This window comes from Orycteropus afer, unplaced genomic scaffold, assembly GCF_000298275.1.
Source record: "Orycteropus afer afer isolate SDZICR_OR568_19922 unplaced genomic scaffold, OryAfe1.0 scaffold00094, whole genome shotgun sequence".
Lineage (NCBI taxonomy): Eukaryota > Metazoa > Chordata > Mammalia > Tubulidentata > Orycteropodidae > Orycteropus > Orycteropus afer.
Genome location: NW_006921681.1, coordinates 6,735,957 through 6,757,518, shown reverse-complemented (window position 1 = coordinate 6,757,518; position 21,562 = coordinate 6,735,957). Strand labels below are relative to the sequence as shown.

Below are 21,562 nucleotides of genomic sequence, written 5' to 3'. Positions count from 1 at the left end.
AAAAAAAAAAAAAAAAACCCCAACCAAACTCACTGCCACTGAGTCAATTCCAAATCACAGTGATCCTTTAGATTTCTGAGGCGGTAAATCTTTACGGAAGTCGATTGCCCAGTCTTCCTTCTGCAGAGTGGCTGGTGGGTTTGAACTGACAACCTTCTTGTTAGCAGTCAAATGCCTTAGGCACCTACACCACCGAACTCCTTACTTTTTCCATGACTCAGGAGGAAAAAAAACAACAGAACATGCACTGCTGGTAGGGGGTTAGTAGGTTATACTAACGAGGGTGTCCAAGTAAGTTTCAGGATATTAGTTAACAGGTTTAGAATAACTTCACTTGCTTTAGACAACCTTGCCTCACTCTACCAGGTACCATCCATCCATGTAGAAACCTACCTGTATAAAATTTCATTAGGGACGGTACCAACAACTTGGTAGAGAGCGGGTGGTTCTCAATCATTTCAAAAAACTTCTGGGTTCGTGGCTGAACAGCAGGATTGGTCATAAACATGACTTCTACCAGTTTGGCCACCAGATACGGATTTCGGATGTAGTTCTGGTTGCACAACATCACAACAAGGAACATCACAATATCCTGAGTGCAGGGCTCATAAAGCACCTGAGGAGAGTATCTGAACAGGGGCGAGAAGAGGAAGAGAAGAAATCTCTGAGAAACTCAACTTGGGTGAATGCTGATGTCATCAAGTGAGGAAGGGAATTACAAGAAGAGGTTGAGAAGCAAAGACACTGAATTTCCCTTAAGACATGAGCTTAAATTGATATATACTTTATAACTAGGTAGATTTTAATATTCAATGTTTATATTGCCTGTCATGTGTTATATTAACTACTTTTTTAAAAATAAACCGAAGTATAATTATAAATTTCATGAAAGATCTTCACTATCAAAAGGTCTTTTGAAAAAAACATTTGATGGAGTTAGATGTTCTAAGAAAAAGCATCTGAAAATATCAGTTTTAAAACTCAAACCATCTCTTTATGAGCTTTCTCAAGTTTTGATAACGAAATTCAGAAAAATTTTGGTACAAAATATAGATGTGGGTTATTTCTGGCTTTTGGATGCTCACTCAGATATTTATAAACTGCCTGCGCCTTCTGTTTCTCAGAAACACATATTCAACTATTAGAAATCCAATTCAATTTTCACAGAGTACATTATTATCAACATTGCTAATTCCACTGCTGTCTTCGAGGTATTATTGGAATTGGCTGGCTGCCATGGTTGGATTTATTTTTCCATTCTGGAGGCAGCATTCAGTTAAAGCAGTTACATAAAATGTTAGGCATAAAATGGAGGCTGGCAATAGAGTTGGTAATATCGTGTACACACCATATATAAAAACTTATTAGAACAACTATGTAGTATTTTAAAGGTACTTACTGTACAATAAAAAATAAAAATTCAGCAACATCTTCTACATAAAATTCAGGCAATGCTGCAAATACCTTGGGGACATCTGAATTTAAAGGCAGTGTTATACTGTCAAAGAAGAAAAATGAAAAGCACAACAGTCAATCATGACACATCAAACTATAAGGAATATAAAAGTTTGGGAAAAAGAACCCTCATGCTGTCAAGACATGAAAATCACATATAGGTGAAGTAAGCCACGAGCTGAGCTGAGCAGTGAATGATGAAGACAAAGCTAAATAAGCTGGGTGGTGAGAGTGTGCTGAAAGCTTTTCCTTGTCTCCATTTCCTGAACATTGTTAAGGTTAATGTAATACTAAAATTGGAAGACAATGAGAAGGTCATATTGGTCATATTTGTGCAACTCAAACTGTTTGAGACAACAGAGCTACACACATATTTTAAATAACAGCTTCCACTCCTGCAGAGGGCTTGGGTCAGTATCACCAACATCAGTAATCCACAGACTTCCTAAGAACAATGGCAGCCAGGAGGAGATATCCAATTGATGACAAAGAGATCGACAACGTTCGTAGGTCCCTTCTGAGCAGCTGGGTGTTTTCCTGCACCCAGAGCTCAAGAGCGCTTCATATCCTGTGATCTCCAGTTTTTAGCTTTTAATTTATAGGTTTCTTTTTCTATAATTAAAGATTTTATATAACCATTCCTGCCCCACAGTAACTATTTTTTAAAAAGTACTATGTCAAAACAAAAATACCAGATACTGACATTCACTTAGTAAGTTCAGGGAAAACAGTTATTACTACTTATACACTAACTTCAGAGCCTATAGAAATGTATTAAGAAAATAGAGAAGTGAATTCTTGATAAACGAAGGGCTCTGGTTATACTTATTGACTACGAAGAACAATAAAGACAACACAGTCCAGAAGACTAGCGATGAAGACAAGAGGAAAGAACACACTCACTCGGGATAGGCAGGGTCCAGGATACGGAGCAGGAGCTGAATGAGAAGTCCATAGAAATTCAGACATCTTCTCAGGAAGCTCTCGTCAAGTAAGCCAGCATCAGCACAGGCCTTGCACCGTACCAGTTTCTGCAGAAATAGGTATTTCATGCCCCACAGATTAGTCACAGCTAAGTACCTACACCGGGTGGAGATTGGGGCCAGGAGGTAGGAAATCTAGGTTCTAGAGCTTAGAGCTCTGGTGGTGTACTGCCTAAGGCATTTGACTGATAACCAGAAGGCTGGTGGTTCAAACCCAGCAGCCACTCCTCAGAAGGAAGATGGGGCAATCGAACTCTGTAGAGATACTGCCTTGGAAACCCAAGGAGGGGCTGCTATGAGTTGGAAACGACTTGACAGCAGTGAGTTGGTTTTTGTTGGTTAGAGCTTCTAGAGGTCCTTCTCTAATGAGGTGTGGGATGCTGATCATGTCTCAAGACCTTTCTTTTGTCTGAGAAACATAAAAAGGTATGCCATGCAAATCACTGAGTACAAAGCCTAGCACAGTTGATGCTAAAAAAGATTAGCTATTACTGGGCCATTAAAGTAACTTGACTTGGGTGAGGAGGCTGGCAGACACTTTGGGAGTGAGGGACAATTAGCAGGGAAGACAATTAGCAGGGAAGAAGCCAGAAATCCAAGTCTGAATTCCAGCTTCATTATTTAAAAGCTGCCCTTCGCATATCCATACGCCTACAAGGAAGACCAGTTAATACGACCATTATTCAAATTTACACACGAACTACCAAAGCCAAAGATGAGGAAATTGAAGACTTCTACCAACTTCTGCAGTCTGAAAATGACTGGACATGAAATCAAGATGTGTTGATTATCACTGGGGACTAGAATACAAAAGTTGGAAACAAAGAAGAGTTACTGGTAATTGGAAAATATGATCTTGGTGATAGAAAAAATGCTGGAGATCGCATGATAGAATTTTGCAAGACCAACTACTTATTCATTGCAAACACCTTTTTCCAAAAAGATAAGCAATGACTATACATGTGGACTGCACCAGATGGAAAACACAGGAATCAGACTGACTACATTTGTGGCAAGAGGTGATGGAGAAGTTCAGTATCTTTGGCCAAAACAAGGCTGGAGCTGATTGTGAAACAGACCATCAACTGCTCATATGCAAGTTCAAGCTGAAGTTGAACACAATTAAAACAAGTCCATGAGAGCCAAAATATGACCTTGATAATATTCCTCCTGAATTTAGAGACCATTTAAGGAATAGATTTGATGCACTGAACACGAATGATCAAAAACCAGAGGAACTGTGGGATGACATCAAGAATATCATCCATGAAGGAAGCAAGTCATTAAAAAGACAAGAAAGGAAGAAAAGACCAAAATGGATGTCAGAAGAGACTCTGAAACCTGCCCCTGGGTGCCCCTGAGTAGCTAAAGCAAATGGAAGAAATGACAAGATAAAAGAGCTGAACAGAAGATTTCAAAAAGCAGCTCGAGCAGACAAAGCCAATTACTATAATGAATTGTTCAAAGACCTGGAGTTAGAAAACCAAAAGGGAAGAACACACTTGGCATTTCTCAAGCTGAAAGAAGTGAGGAAAAAATTCAAGCTTCAAGTTGCAATATTGAAAGATTCTATGGGCAAAATATCGAATGATGCAGGAAGCATCAAAAGAAGATGGAAGGAATACACAGAGGCACTGTACCAAAAAGTACTGGTCGATGTTCATCCATTTCAGGAGGTGGCATATGATCTAGAACCAATGGTACTGAAGGAAGAAGTTGAAGCTGCACTGAAAGAACTGGCGAAGAACAAGGCTCCAGGAATTGACAGAATACCCACTGAGATGTTTCAACAAATGGATGCCCCACTGGAGGCACTCACTCTATTATGCCAAGAGATTTGGAAGACAGCTACCTGGCCAACTGACTGGAAGAGATCTTATTTGTACCCATTCCAAAGAAAGGTGATCCCACAGAATGTGAAAATTATCAAACAGTATCATTAATATCATATGCAAGTAAAATCTTCCTGAAATAATTAAAAAATGGTTGCAGCAGTATATTGACAGAGAGCTTCCAGAAATGCAAGCTGGATTCAAAGAGGACATGGAACCAGGGTTATCACTGCTGATGTCAGATGGATCTTAGCTGAAAGCAAAGAATACCAGAAAGATGTTTACTTATGTTTTATTGACTATACAAAAGCATTCAATTGTGTGGGTCATTAACAAATTGTGGATAACACTGAGAAGAATGGTAATTCCAGAACACTTAATTGTACTCATGAGGAACCTGTATATAGATCAGGACGCTGTCGTTCAAACACAAGGGGATACTGCATGCTTCAAAATCAAGAAGTGAGTGCATTGAGGTTGTATCCTTTCACCAGAATTATTTAACTTGTATGCTGAGCAAATATTTCAAGCTGGATTATATGAAGAAGAACATGGCATCAGGAATGGAAGAAGACTCATTAACAATCTGTGATATGGAGATGATACAATTCTGCTTGCTGAAAGTGAGGATGACTTGAAGCACTTACTGATAAAGATTAAAGACTACAGTCTGCAGTATAGATTACACCTCAATATAAAGAAAAAAAAATCCTCACAACTGGTCCAATGAACAGCTTCACGGTGGATGAAGAAAACTTTGAAGTTGTCAAAGATTTCATATTACTTGTTTCTACAGTCAACACCAATGGAAGCAGTAGTCAAGACATCAGATGACGTATTGCACTGGGCAAATCTACTGCAAGAGACCTCTTTCAAGCGATGAAGAGCAAAGATGCTTCCTTGAAGACTAAGGCACACCTAACCCAAGCCATGGTATTTTCAATGCCTCTTATGCATGTGAGAGCCAGACAATGAATAAGGAAGACCAAAGAAGAGTTGATGCTTTTGACTTGTGGTGTTGGAGAAGAATGCTAAAAGTACCATGGTCTGCTAAAAGGACTAACAAATGTGCCTGGAGGAAGTGCAACCAGAATGCTCCTTGGAGTAAGAATGGCCAAATTTCGTCTCACCTACTTTGGTCATGTTGTCAGAAGGAACCATTCTCTGAAGAAGGATATCATGCTTGGTTAAGTGGAGGGTCAACAAAGAAGGGGAAGGCCCTCAACAAGATGGATTGATACAGTGGCTGCAACAATGGGCTCAGGTATAGCAAGGATTGTGAGGCACAGGACCAGGCAGTGTTTTGTTCTGCTGTCCACAGGGTTGCTATGAGTCAGAGATGACTTGATGGCACCTAACAACAACAACTTGGGCAGAACTTTGCATCCTGAAGAGGTCTTGTCTATTAGTAAATAAAACTTAGATCTTAACTTGTAGCAAGATGTAATGTCATGTAAAATGTCCACATACCACTCTATTTGCAACAGAAAGCACAAGCAACATTCAGCTTTTACAACTTGAACGTAAGACAAATGCATGAATGTGTTATCTACTGTTGTACAACTTCTGCCAGCATTTGTTTTTAGCTATAATGTCTTGTAATCAGAAATCCTTCCATCTAAAGCTAGGTTCTGTGTGATGGATCATTTTAAATTAAAAAAGAAGCATGAGGGGCAAAGGAAAGATAACTTCCTGTAACTACAAATCCACTGTATCAATATGAAAATGCACGGTGCTGGATATACTAGGATGAGTGAGTGAGTGAGTGGTTTAGCTAGGGGGTGGTACATGGATCTTGTAGGAGAGGGAGTGATATTAAACTGAAGACAACAAAGCTAATAAGAAGTCATGTTATCACTGGCATTAGCCCATTACATTTGCATATTCTGACCAGAGGCTTAAATAATTACATAGAGATACATGGAAGCTACCGAGTTTTAAAACTATTTTATCCTGATGGTGGGGAAAGAATGAGAGAAGAAAAAACAAGAATACTGAACTATTCACTCAAAATACATATTCTGGTAAAAAAAAAATAAAACTACTATTATGAGGCTGGTCTATGATTACTTCAATTAACTATACAAACCTTAAGCTGAGTCTTGCAGCGTTTCAGCATTTCACGGTGTCTAGTTGCCAGTGGGGAATCTTTCCATTGGCTTTCATTATTCTTCAAATCTTCCACAGTTCTGGAATCAAAGAATAACTGTTAAATTAAAGAAAATACACATATCCATCTTATCTATTCATCTTGACCGTGTGATTGACTTAAGACACACATACACACCCCTCTCAACATTTTTAAGTTCAGGCAATGGCAATATAGTTTTAATTGGCATCATTTGTCTTTCTTACTGGTTCCTAAAAGAATGATGTATCTTAAAATTGATGGCACCTTGCTATATTGTTGTTAGGTACCATCAAGTTGGCTTCACTTCATAGTAACCCCATGTGACAGAGCAGAACTGTCTTACAGGATGTCCGAGGCTGTAATATTCAGAGAAGCAGATCATTAGGTCTTTCTCCCAAGGAGCCACTGGGTAGACTCAAATCACCAGCTTTTTGGTTAGCAGCTGAATTATTGTGCTACCAGGGCTCCTTGATGAAATATAGTAATCCTTTTAGAAAGGAAGTACATTTTCCCCTTATTTGTCTCTCATGAAAATTACCATGCCTAGTCTGAACCTTGGGAGCTCTGGTAGTGTAGTGCCTAAGGCACTTGACTGCTAACCAGAATGCTGGCGGTTCAAACCCACCAGCCACTCCTTGGAAGGAAGATGGGGCTTCCGTAGTGATACTGCCTTAGAAACCCAAGGAGGGGTCGCTATGAGTCGGGTCCAACTCGATGGCACATAACAACAACAACAACAACAGTCTGAACTTTGCTCTTGAATGAAGAGTAGCTAAAGCAGATGGAAGAAATGATGAAATAAATGAGCCGAAGAGAAAATTTCAAAGAGCAGCTCGAGAAGACAAGTAAAGTATTATAATGAAATGTGCAAAGACCTGGAGTTAGAAAACCAAAAGGAAGAACACAGTTAGCATTTCTCAAGCTGAAAGTACTGAAGAAATTCAAGCTTCGACTTGCAGTGTTGTATGATCCTATGGGCACAGACCGAATGATGCAGAAAGCATCAAAAGAACATGGAAGGAATACAGTCACTGTATCAAAAAGAATTGGTTGATGTCCAACTATTTCAGACGGCAGCACATGATCAAGAACCAATGGTACTGAAGGGAGAAGATGAAGCTGCACTGAAGGAACTGGTGGAAAACAAGGCTCCAGGAATTGATTGTACACCCACTGAAATGTTTCAACAAATGGATACAACCTGGAGGTGCTTACTAATTTATGCCAAGAAATTTGGAGGAAAGCTAGATACCTGGCCAACTGACTGGAAAAGATCCATATTTGTGCCCACTCCCCAAAAAAGGTAGTTCAACAGAATGCAGAAATTATTGAACAATTTTATTAATATCACACACAAGTAAAATTTTGCTAAAGATAATTAAAAAGTGGCTGCAGCAGTATATTGACAGGGGACTTTTGGTAAGATGGCAGAATAGGCATACAGAGGGCACAGACCTTCTTCAACAAAGAAAAGGGAACCAATTAACACAGATACAGAAGAAAATCCTGAAGCCCTGAGCTTTGAAGGGTAGGATACAGAAGTGGACTAAACTCCAACTAGCAGAAGAACCTGCACGAAAACACCAAAAAAGAAGACATACAGAGCTGCAGTCTGTAAGTCATCCTGATGGCGGCACACACAGCTTAGATATTGCTGAGTGGTGTTAGGACTTAAGAATTAATCTAAAAATCAGCACGGCTAGCCAAGGGCTACGCAGAAAACTACGCTGGTGCCTGGTGAATAAAAGGGGAAGCAACGAAGAGGAAAGTGGGCTGAGCTGTGGACTTTTGCCTGTCCGGTGGGCGCAGCCATTTTTAATGTTTACAAGTGGTTCAACCATTTTGAATATTTAAAGCGACAAGTGTTCTCCCAGATTCCAGGGACTTAAGAATAGGCTCTACTTACCAGGAACCACAAGGTCATTTCGGACACCAATGACCTGAAAGGTTCTAGTTTTCACCTTTTTCTCTCTTCCCTGTTCCTGGTTCCTATTTTTTCTTTCTCGTGATTGATCCCATTCCTAGTTTTTCTTTTTGCATTTTTCACAATTTTTTCATTATTCTTCTTCTCTCCCTTTTTTCTCTTATTGCCCTCTCCCCAGATACTGTTTTTTTTTTTTCTTTTCTGTTTTTGGTTAATGTTCCTGTGTGTTTATGTGGTGTGTTTTTTTCCATTTGCTTTTACTTTCTCGATGGTTATTCGGCTGTTGTTTTTGTCTGAGTGGGAGACAGCAATAGTGACCAAACGGCACAACTATACCTGCAACTCCTGCAGCTTCACTTACTGAGTGAGAGCTATCACTTCCTTTTCCACCAACCGGCCAATGATAAATGACCACCAGGTTGGGCAATCTACTTCCGTAGTGATACCGCTTCAGAAACCCAAGGAGGGGACACTATAAGTCGGGCCGACTCAACCACACACAACAACAACAACAACAACAACAAAAGCCTGACTCACCCTTAACTGCTCTTCACAGTTAACAGAGATCTAAATACAACAATGTCACAATGTCTCTGGAGACAACAGGCCATCACAGTCCACACAAAGCAGCAAGATGAAGTGGTAGAAGCAAGGGAGCAAGATACAGACCCAGAACACATCCCTGAGGAAAAGTAGCATTGGAACTCCATAATAAGGAATTCAAAAAAATAATATTTAGGTATTGTGGTAGTTAAGTTTGTGTGTCAACTTGGCTGGGCCCGGTTGAATGGCTGGGCAGCTGGTGGTAGTTACTCCCCATGGTGAGATTGGTAATTAACTCCATGGTGGAATCTATTGGAGCAGCTGAGTAGTAGCTTTGGGTATGTGGTCTACTTCCCATATATAAGAAGCAGCGTTGGGAATGGTCTCTAGTTTATGGCACACTTGGACCTGCATGTAGCTGTGTCATTGTTCAGCAGCCTGCCATGCTCTACTGACCTTGGGACTTACTATGGACTTGAATTAATGGCCTGCCATGTGGTTTGCTAATATGGGGACTGTGCCATTTTATTTGTTGACCTTGGTATGGTTAGCCTCAGAAGACAGTAGCTGCCTGAATGAAGAGATGCCTCTAGCTTCACTGGGCTGGAAGCAAGAGGCAGAGCTGAAGCCCTAGGTTGAGGGGCTTCATACAGCCCCGAGAGCCTGGCACTTTGATCTCGGACTTAAAGCACCCAAACTGCAAGAGAATAAACTCCTGTTTGTTAAGGCCATTGCATTTGTGGTATATTCTTATCAGAGCAGCTCTATGTAACCAGAACACTGTCTTTTAAAGTACAGAAGTCCAAAGGTGGCACAAATGGGTAAGTGCTGGACTACTAACTGAAAGGTTGGTGGTTCAGACCTACTCAGAGGCACCTTGTAAGTAAAGCTTGGCAATAAATATCTATGGACCCAATGAAAGAGCCCCAAAATATATAAATCAGACTTTAAAAGAGTTGAAAAGGCAAACAGATGACTCCACAGTCATAGCTGTTGTAGTTATGTGCCGTAGAGTCGGACCTGGCTCATAGTGAACCCTCCTTGGGTTTCCGAGGCAGTATCACTATGGAAGTAGACTGCCCAACCTTCCTTCTGAGGAGTGGCTGGTGGGTTTGAACCGCTAGCCTTCTGGTTAGCAGTCAAATGCCTTAGGCACTATGCTACCAGAGCTCCTACAGTCATACTGGGAGACTGTAGTATACTACTTTCAATCAAAGGTAGAATAACAGGAAAGAAACTTAACAAAGACACAGAAGAGGTAAACGATACAATCTACCAAATTGACCTTATAGATCTCTACAGAACACTTCACCCAACAATAGCACAATATACATTCTTTTCCAGCGCACATGGGACATTCTCCAGGATAGACCATATGTTAGGCCATAAAGCAAGCCTTAATAAATTTTAAAAAAACACTGAAATACTGCAAAGCATCTTCTCAAGATCACAATGCTATCAAATTAGAAATCAACGATGGGAAGATCAATGGAAAAAGAACAAACAAATGGAAACTGAACAATACCCTCCTTAAGAAAGGCTGGGTAAGAGAAGAAATAAAAAATGAAATTAAAAAATTCTTTGAATCAAATGAGAATGAAAACACAACATACCAAAATCTTTGGGACACAGCAAAAGCAGTCATCAGAGGTCAATTTACAGAAATAAATGCACACATCAAAAAAGAAAAAAGAGCCAAAATCACTTTAAACCAACATCTCCAACAATTAGCAGTATGTTGACAGGCAACTACCAGAAATTCAAGCTGGATTCAGAAGACCACATGGAAGGAAGGACATCATTGCTGATGTCAGATTGATCTTGGCTGAAAGCAAAGGATACCAGAGAGAGATGTTACCTGTTTTATGGATGACTATGCAAAGGCATCCGATTGTGTGGATTATAACAAATTATGGTTAACAATCAATCTATATGCTGAGCAAATAATCCAAGAAGCTGGACTATATGAAGAAAAACGTGGTATCAGGATTGGAGGAAGAATCATTAACAACCTGAGATATGCAGACGATACAACTTTGCTTGCTGAAAGTGAGGATGACTTAAGGCACCTACTGATGAAGGTTGAAGAATACAGTCTGCAGTATGGATTACGTCTCAATATAAAGAAAACAAAAATCCTCACAACTGGACCAATGAGCAGCATCACAATAAATGGAGAGAAGATTGAGGTTGTCAAAGAATTCACGTTGCTTCGTTCTACAATCGATGCCAATGGAAGCAGCAGTCAGGACATTAGACGACGTGTAGCATTGGGAAAGTCAACTGCGAAGGAACTGTTTCAAGTGCTGAGGAGCAAGGGTATCTCCTTGAGGACTAAGGTGCGCCTGACACAAGCCATGATATTTCCAATCGCCTTGTATGCATGTGAGAGCTGGACAATGAATAAGGAAGACCAAAGAAGAGCTGATGCTTTTGAGTTGTGGTGCTGGCGGAGAATGCTGAAAGTACCATGGACTGCTAAAAGAACTAACAGATCTGTCCTGGAGGAAGTGCAGCCAGAATGCTCCTTGGAAGCAAGAATGGCCAGACTTCATCTCACCTATTTTGGTCATGTTGTCAGAAGGGACCATTCCCTGAAGAAGGATGTCATGCTTGGTAGGGTGGAGGGTCGACGAAAGAGGGGGAGGCCTTCAACGAGATGGATTGACACAGTGGCTGCGATGATGCACTCAAGTATAGCAGGGATTGTGGGGCTGGCGCGGGATCGGGCAGTGTTTTGTTCTGCTGTGCATGGGGTCGCTATGAGTCAGAAACGACTCGACAGCACTTAACAACAACAACAACAACATGGTTAACAATGTGAAGAATGGGAATTCCCAAACACTTAATTGTACTCATGACGAATCCGCACATAGACAAAGAGGTTGTTGTTTGAGCAGAACAACAGGATTCTGGATGGTTTAAAATCAGGAAAGGTATGTGTCAGGTTGTAGCCTTTCACCATACTTATTCAATCTGTATGCTGAGGAAATAATCTGAGAAGCTAGACTATATGAAGAAGAAAATGGAATTAGGCTTGGAGAAAGATTCATTAACAATCTGTGACTTGCAGATGACATCACCTTGTTTGCTGAAAGTGAAGAAGATTTGAAATGATTACTGAAGATCAAAGAGTACAGCCTTCAGTATGGATTATACCACACCATTAAGAAAACAAAAGTCCTCACAACTGGACCAAAACGCAACATCACGATAAATGGGGAGAAAACTGAAGTTGTCAGGGATTTCATTTTAGTTGGATCCACAATCAACACCCATGGAAGTAGCAGTCAAGAAATCAGATGATGTACTGCACTGGGCAAGTCTGCTGCAAAGGACCTCTTTAAAGTGCTAAAGAGCAAAGATGTCACTTTGAAAACTGAGGTGTGCCTGACCCAAGCCATGGTAACTTTGATCGCCTCATATGCATATATGGACAATGAATAAGGAAAACCAAAATAATTAATGCATTTGAATTACGGTGTTGGTGAAGAATATTGAAAATACCATGGACTGCTAGAAAAATGAACCTCTTGGGAGAGGTACAGACGGAATGCTCTTTAGAAGAGAGAACGGCCAGACTTCATCTCCCATGCTTTGGTCACGTGGTCAGAAGGGACCAGTCTCTGGAAAAGGGTATCATGTTTGTTTTAGTAGAGGGTCAGTGAAAAAGGGGAAGACCCTTAACTAGATAGACAGACACAGTGGCTGCAATGATGGGCCCAAGCACAGCAAAGAAGATGGCGCAGGACCAGGCTATGTTTCATTCTGTTGTATGTAGCGTTGCTATGAGTCAGAAATGACGCAATGGCACCTAACAACAAGAAGTCAATTACCCAAAGCCGAAGGCTATTTTACTAATCGCATTTCTTTTTTTCCTCTACAAATGTTTCTTCTGCTTGGAATACTCTTTTCTAAGATTATCTCTGTGGCCTGTTCCTTGTCCTTCAGCTGTCTGCTCAAATATCAGATTATCAGCAAGATAAAGTCTTCTCTGGTCTCTTTACATGCTGCATATTTTTAAGACTGGCTCACTTAACACTATTTCAAGCCCTCTCTACTATGATATTCTGTTAGAAACTAACCCATGTCATTGAGTTGATTCCAACTCATAGTGACCCCCACTGGGTTTGCAAGGCGGTAAATCTTTACGGAAGTATATTGCCCCATCTTCCTTCCACAGTGCAGCTGGGGGGTTTGAACTACTGACCTTCTGGTTAGCAGTCAAATGCCTTAGGCACTGTGCCACCAGAGCTCCTTCCGTTAGAAACTAGAGGTTGGGAAATTAAAAAATATTTCCCAAACTCCCTTGCTGTTGCCATTCCTGCACATTACCTACCTGAAGGCAGAAATGAATACTGTAAAGGAGCAGCTGTCTGGTTCTTCTGGAAGCACAGGGGTCAAGGGGTTTTGGCTAAAACTGTGGCAGATGCTCAATTGACCGACTCAAGTCTGAAGGAACTTCTTTGCCAGGCCAGGTTCAAAGGGCAGCCCTGGGAGTCTTCTTTTCTAGCCATTCCAATGATTTAACAAGCCAAACAGTACCCTGTAATAAATAATGCTCCTTCTGCCTATCTCAGCTAAAGTCAATCCTTTTGTCTACAACTGTAACAGGACTGGTACACAGAATAAAGGCTCCCAAAAATGTCTATGTCCTAATTCTAAGAACCTGTGAACAAGGTGGCACAGTGCTTGAAACATTTGGCTGCTACAAGTCAGCAGTTCAGATCCACCAGCTGTTCACAGAAGAAAGATGTGGCAGTCTGCTTCTATAAAGATTACAGCCTTGGAAACCCTATGGGGCAGTTCTCTATTTGACAGGCTCACTAGGAGTTGCAATCTACCTGATGGCAATGAGTTTTTTTAATTTTTGTCTTTTTTGGGTGAACATGTTCCCTTACATGGTAAAAGGGATTTCGGCAGGTATGATTAAGTTAAGGATCTTGTATCTATGTTGGTCCAATGTAATCAACCACAAGAGCCATTTTAAGGAATAGGGAAGGCAGGACAGTCAGAGTGAGTGAAGGAGATGTGATGACACAGAAATCAGAAAGAGAGAGAGATTTGAAGAAGCCATGGGCTGGCTTTGAAAATGGAGGAAGGGGCCAAAAGCCAAGGAATATAGGCAACTGCTAGAGGCAGGTAAAGGCAAGAAAACAGGTTCTCTCCTAAAGCCTCCAGAAGAAACACAACCTTGGAACATTTTGTAAAAAATATTTTATTGTGTTTTAGATGAAAATTTACATAGCAAATGAGGTTTCTATTTAATAATTTCTATATAACTTTTTCCATGGCATTGGTTACATTTTTCATAATATGTCAACACTCTCATTATTTCCACTTTTTTGTTTTTGTTTGTTTTTCTCTTTTCATTAATCTTGCTTCCCTGGCCCTCCTTAGCTTCTCCCCTTTGTTTTAGGTAGGGCCAATGGTGACTGTTTGGTCTCATATAATTGATTATTTAAGGAAGCAGACTATTCGCAGTATTCACAGGTGGTTTGAGTTTTGTTCTACATTTTTCTCCCTTTGTACCCAGGACCTTCTGCTGAGTCAGAACAGAGAGTAGTGGCGGCTGGGTACCATCTGGTTCTTCTGGTCTCAGGTTCGATGAGGCCATGGTTCATATGGACTTTTAGTAGCTTCTCCTTAGAGTCTTAGACTTCTTTCATTTGATTTACAACTTCTGACCTCCAGAAGTATAAGTGCAATGAATTGCTTGATGTGGCCCTTCTAGCCATTGTCCTCCATTCTGTGATGTTTTGTAAATCCCATTATCCATACCTGTTTGGGGTGGTGTGGTAGTTAAGGTCAGGTATCAACTTGGCTGGGCAGCTGGTAGTAGTCATTCCCTATAATGACTGGCAATCGACTCTACGATGGGATTTAGGTTAATTCTGTTGGGGCAACACAGGTGGAATGTATCTTGAGTCCTGCCTTGCTGGAGGGTATAATTCAAATCACCACCCTTAGTTTCCCTGAGGGTATACCTATGAATCTCCTGGGAAGATTCGCTCCCCTCTTGCTCCGGCTTTGTGTCTTGGATCATCCCCATCTCACCCCTGGATTTGGGACAGTAGCCGTCATCTGATCTGCTGATCGAGGTTCATCAAACCCCGAGAGTTGGGAGAATCCTCCAGACCTACTCACGGACCTGGGACTCGCCAGCCTCCACCACTACTATGTGAGACGAACCCCTGGGTGTCTGTGAGTTCTGTGAGGCGTTACAGTGAAATACAGAAACCTAAGACTGGGGAAATTACTGGGAGGAGTAAGAGGAGGAGGAGTTAATGTCTGAAATGATGGAGTGGTATGGTAGTTTGGACATGTGGGACATCTTTAACCTCTGCCTCATGGGGACCGGCCTTGTGCTGATCTTTCTAAGAGAAATTGTTCAAGCAATAAGATAATAATTTATATTGTTATAAGCCACTAAGTTTGTCCTAATTCATTACTACAGCAATAGGAAACAAATATAAAGACCAATATGGTTTTTGGCATCAGAAGAAGTTATAAGTAACAGGCCCTCAAGAAAACAGGGCTATGAAGGCAGTTCTTTGACTGGGCTGGTTTGAACACAGTGAAGATGCAGTTAGCATTAGAGCATTAGAGGATGGAACATTGGTAACTCAATGTAAGAAGTACTGAATTTCTGTTCACCCTGCAGTAGAAATTGTGGCCAGTGCACTAAGTCATGGAAAAAAGAAGTATAAGAATAGGAAAGAAACAAAGAAAACTGTCATCATTTGTAGACAATGATTAAGTAGAAGAATACATTAAAGAAGCTACAGGGTCTTAGAATTAATATGTGATTTTAACAAGGTAGGTCGAAACATAGTAAATATACAAAAATCAATTGTATTTCTATATGCTAGCAGCAAATATAGGAGCTCTGGTAGCATAGTGCCTAAGGCACTTAACTGCTAACCAGAAGGCTGGCGGTTCAAACCCACCAGCCATTCCTCGGAAGGAAGGTTGGGCAATCCTACTTCCCTAGTGATACTGCCTCAGAAACCCAAGGAGGGGTGGCTATGAGTCGGGGCCGACTCCCGACTGCACAGCAAATAACAACAACAACAACAACAGCAGCAGCAAATATTAGCAACAAAAATAAAATACCTCAGATAAGTGTATTGAAAGATACGTAAAACTTGTATACAGAAAATTTCAAATCACTAGTAATGGAGGAATATACCAAGAACAAACACATCTTGAAGAATAAAGTTAGAAGACCTTTCATTATCAGTTATCAGATCCTATTACCAAAACAAAAACAAACTCACTGCTGTGGAGCTGATCCAACTCACAGTGACCCCTCCTTGGGCTTCCCAGGCGGTATCATTATGGAAGCAGATTGCCCAACCTTCCTTCTGAGGAGACTCTATTACAAGTTTAATGAATAAGACAATGTGGAATGGGCTAAAGATGGATAATGCTCAGTGGAACATAATATATTTCAAAAACAACCCCACATACTGTTAGCTGATTTACAATTAAGATGCCACGGCTATAGGAAAATTACAATCTCGGTAAATAGGACTAAGCCAACTGGATAACCTTATGTGAACAAGAACGCATCTTGTCTCTTACTGCATGCCATATACAAAAATCAAACCCTGGTAGACTGTAGACCTCAACAGAAGGTTTTCAATAAAACTGTGATAATAAAACTTGTAGAAGATAACAGAAAAATATCTTAATGATGTAGGAGTAGATAAAGATGTCTTTCATACAATGTAAAGCAGGAATCACAAAGGAGAGGACTGGTGAACTGAACTACATTAACAATAAGATCACCTTCTTTATCAAAAAATGCCACATATCCAAAGGAATTTAATCTAAAATAAGAATTTCCTATAGTGCCTAAGACACCTGACTGCTAACTAGAAAGCTGGCGGTTCAAACCCACCAACCACTCCTTGGAAGGAAGGTTAGGCAATCTACTTCCATAGTGATACCACTCGGAAAGAGGGGTTGCTATGAGTCGGATCCGACTCGATGGCACATAACAACAATAACATAGAAAGAAAATAGCAAACAATCCAAAAGAGAAATGGGCAAAACACTAGAACAGATACTTTAAAGAAGAAGATATGCAATTGGCTGAAAAACAAATGTAAAGGTGCTCAGTTTTATTAGTCATCAGGAAAAATGCAGATAAAATCACAATGAGATTCACTATATAGCCATCAAAATGGCTAAATGACAAAGAAAGAAACTGCTAAGTGGTGGGAGAGGATGTGTACAGAGCTCTCTATTTACTATGGATGGAGAGAGTCAATCAGAAAGTTATTTGGCAGTGTTTACTAAAGCTGAGCATGAGCATACTCTGTAACTTAGTAATTCTACACCCAGGCATATACCAACACAATGTATAAATACGTGAATCACATGACATATACAAGAATGGCCACAGCAACTTTATTCATAATAGTACAAAACTGAAAACAATCCTACTGTCCATCACCGGTAGAAAGGGTAAAGAAATTAGAGGATATTTCTACCAAGGACTAATCTTTACAAAAGTAAAAAATGAACAAATTACTGCTACTTAGAAAAATATGAATGAACTTCACAATATTATGAGCAAAAGAAAGGAAGACCTGAAATGCAAAAAGGAGTGTCAAGCAGTAAAATTTGTAAGCATATAACCCATTACCTTTGAGTCATCCCCACTCAGAGTGGCCCCACAGGACAGAGTAGAACTGCCCCACAGGGTTTCCTAGACCGTTACATTTACAGAAGAGATTGCTAGGTCTTTTCTCTCACGGATCTACTGGGTGATTTTGAAGTGCCAATCTTTTGCTTAGCAGTCAAGTGTTTAACCATGACATCATTAGTAAACAACCAACCAAAAAATCCCCAAAACTTTAATGCATCCCTGGAAGAACTATGACTCTGAAAGACACAGGGTGGGTGGTCCCCACTGAACTCCTATTTAACCGTCCTTTATGATAGATGCATAAGATAGATGGGTCTTGAACAATGGCAATATAATAATCAGTACTACCTCTAAACTGCAGAGCTGGTACAAATGTGGTCATTCTACTAGGGCAAACAACACAGCTTTTGGCACCGGGGATACAGATACTCGGCTGACAGATGTGCTTTTCTCTACATCAATGGACAGAGAACACGAGAAGCAATTTTCTTTCACCTAGCAGCATCAGCAATACAGCTTCAGTCTTGTTTTGGATTTTGTCATCTCTCTGGCTCTGTGCCATAACTTATTTGCAGAGGTTGCAGTTGTATCAACCTACCACAGGACATAAAGCCTGAGTCATCTTGATGGTACCCTGCTGATAAGATCTGGTAAATAAGAAGTAGTAGATATCCTTTATATCTTGGTAAGGAACATGCATGCCACAGATTGAGAGATAAATCACACACGTTCAGGTGAGTTTGAGGATCAAGTGCTATGGAATTCCATCCAAAGAAAAAAACCAGTTGACACCCCTAGCACATTGTATCACTAATCAATAGGCACAAAACTTGTTTAGACTCAGGACTTTAGAGGCAACAGCTGCTCAATTTGAGTATGCTACTTTAAACCCATTTCTTAAGTAATTCACAAGGCTGACAGCTTTTAGTAGGTTCATAATAATAGAAGGTTCTCACATTGATCGCACCTACACTGCAAGCAGCTAAGCCACCTGTTCTTTATCGTCTAAGAGATCCAATGGTGCTATAAGTGCCTCCTGAGCTCTGGTGGCGTAGTGGATCAGACTGGCTGCTAACCAGAAGGTCAGTGGTTCATAATTCAACAGCTACTCCATGGAAGGAAGAGGGGGCAATCTACTCTAAAGATTTACAGCCTCAGAAACCCATTGGGGTCGCTACGAGTCAGAATCGACTCAATGGCAGTGAGTTTGGTTTGGTTGTGGCCAACCAGCAGACTGCAGTTAAGATTCATAGTGAAGGCCCTTAAGGTTCTGTAGCAAAGTCATGCTATATTGGAAAATAACTTCTGTTTTCAGAAACAGAGTTTCGTCTTAGTAGAAACTGAAGGCTAACCAGCGGGCATCAGGGGAATGAGGAACTGAGTGATTGGACAAGAGTTAAGTTGGTTGTACCAAGAAGGAAACAAAAGTACATACAAGATAGAGCTCAAGTAAATCCTAACAGCACTGCCAACCCTCCTGTAACCTGCTCCCATGAACTCAAAAGCAGTTTCCTATAAATGACTGACTGAAGAAGCAAACATTTACAGGTGGCTCTTTATGCTTGGCAGTTTCAGCTGCAAGTGGACTGCTATGGTATTACAGTCCAATTTAGGGGCAGCTGTGACAAATAACAGGGACAGGAAATCCTCCCAGAAAGCCAATTTTGAGTGGTATTTCTTATGGTCCACTTTGTGTCAGTAAGATGGTAAATGTCTTGCCTCTAAAGGTAAATTTTGCCTGATGTGACAGCAGTTAACGATTTACCTAGATGTTCAGATATTCTGAATGACAGAAACTGGGGAAGGTAAGTGTGTTTTGAGAATAGGTTCAGAGAGTAAGAAAGTCATGCCCCATGTGTATGCCTGTCCAAAGACTGCCACTGAAGGAGGACACAGAAGGCAGGCAGACACGGTACAGCTTCCCTCCTGGGGGGCACAGTTTGTCCTCAGTGGATTGAGCATTGATTCTAGATGTGGATTTTCTGACTACCATGCTTTTGCCAACAACACCATTTATAGATTCATTAAATGCCTTATTCACCACCTTAGTGTTCTAGTCAACACTGCTTTTGTTTAAGGGGCTTACATTATAGCAAAAGGAGTTTCTGTTTAAGGTAATGGAAAATTTGGCAATGTACCCTGATGATGGCTGCACAACATGATTGATGTAATTGGTGACACTGAATTGTAGACACGAAAAATGCTGAATTCGCAAATACTGTGTTCTCTCTATTTTTACATGATTTAAAAAAAAAAAAGGAGAGAAGTGAGGTAATGAGCTTAGGATTTAATGATTTTATACCATCATCCAATAATGGCTGGTCTCAAAGAATAGTCCAGAAGACAGTACTTTGTAAGGCTGGAAATGGTAAATTACAAGGTGCTAGAGATAAACAGAGGAGCTCTGGTAGCATAGTGGCTAAGACACTTGACTGCTAACCAGAAGGCTGGCGGTTCAAACCCACCAGCCACTCCTCGGAAGGAAGGTTGGGCAATCCTACTTCCGTAGTGATACTGCCTTGGAAACCCAAGGAGGGGTCGCTGTGAGTCGGGTCCGACTCGATGGCACATAACAACAACAACAACAAGAGATAAACAGAGATGGGAACAGAGATATGACACAGTTTCTCTCATAGCCAGACGACACAAGTCTTGAACCAAATGATGGCACTGGAAGTAACCACTGGATTAATACTCTACATAACCTGTTCAAAAAATGTTTCCTTTCTGTTCCTACAACTTTTGTTTGTTTGGAGGTGCCAGTAGGTACATGGGGAAAATACTTATGTTAAGAAATACAATAATGTTGCCAATGATTTGGAAATTGAGGCCACCTTCTGGCCATACCGAACTCTTTATGCCACAGGACAATAGTAAAAAAGGAAAATTACATATTGGTGGGGGTTACTATTTCACAGCCCAGGGAGGGAGAGGTTCTGGCACCCAGGGGTCCTTTAACCTGCCTCCTGGCAGTGCCTTGCCCAATGGAAAAAGTTAATAGAATGCTATGGTAACCACACACAGGGAAGAATAATAAGGACTCAGAATGCTGGGAAATCAATGTTTGGGTCACTTCATCAGATAACGAGCTCTCACCAACCGAGGAACATGGACTTGGTAGTGGAGGCAGACAATGCACTGTTACTTAACATTCACATTCAAATCTAATGCCACCATGGAACTGCTTGCTCGTGAGAACAAGTGGAAACTCAGGCAATCCCATGACAGGGCAACATGGCACATACCTGTTGAGCTCCCTGATGGCCCGGAGTCTGCGGATATAGCGGCGGCAACTCGGCAGAATTGAGAGGTGGTGGGCGTGCAGCGTGAGGAAGAAGCATTCTGTAGGGAATTTCGGCTCAGAAAATGGAGGCTGATCTCCATCTAGGAAAATAACATAATTTCCTAAATAGAATCTATTACCAGACTGAATTAGAGAAAAAGCATAATTCAGAATAGAAAACTACATTTGAATTTCTAAGGAGCTTAGGGATACTTTTTTTGAAAATTGTAAGCTGAAATAATGTTAAAGGAGGACTCGAGTTCCGTGAGCTCCCCTGAATCACCAGGTATTCTGCTCCATCTGTTTAAATGGTGGCAAAGATGTGCATCTACAGTGTGCTGTGATGTATCTTCTTGTTATATTCCATAGTGATATTCCATATAACCATTTCCATCTCTTAGCACAGTACAAACATCACTTTAAATGTCTAATAGTATTAGATGATGTTCATATGTAACTATTTCCCTCTGTTGGTCATTATTATAAACAGTATTGCAGGGAGCACTGATGGACAAAAATTACTTTTTGCATTTTGGCTCTCCTCACCCCTCAGCTTTGGGGATACATTTATATTCTGAAAAGTGGAATTATTGAGAATGACAGTATTATAATTTTTGTTCTAATCACCAAAATTCATTTTAGATAGATTAAACAAATTAACTGCTATTTATGTCTCCATAAACTTATATTCAATTTTGTCACACTGTTCTTTTAATAATTTATAGAAATATAATGGTAACTTGAACTTCTTT

The 21,562-nt window shown here is 40.6% G+C and overlaps 1 protein-coding gene across 1 annotated transcript in view; it reads right to left on the bottom strand.

Annotated features, from left to right (window-relative positions):
* Positions 1 to 21,562, bottom strand: part of UBE4B (ubiquitination factor E4B) — a 133,807-nt gene that overhangs the window by 37,346 nt on the left and 74,899 nt on the right. The window contains exons 18-22 of the mRNA XM_007942610.2: positions 20,773 to 20,911; positions 6,360 to 6,459; positions 2,359 to 2,486; positions 1,400 to 1,498; positions 394 to 629 (exon numbers count right to left, since the gene is read on the bottom strand). Coding sequence (XP_007940801.2) covers positions 394 to 629; positions 1,400 to 1,498; positions 2,359 to 2,486; positions 6,360 to 6,459; positions 20,773 to 20,911 — 702 coding nt within the window. The remainder of the gene's footprint in view (positions 1 to 393; positions 630 to 1,399; positions 1,499 to 2,358; positions 2,487 to 6,359; positions 6,460 to 20,772; positions 20,912 to 21,562) is intronic.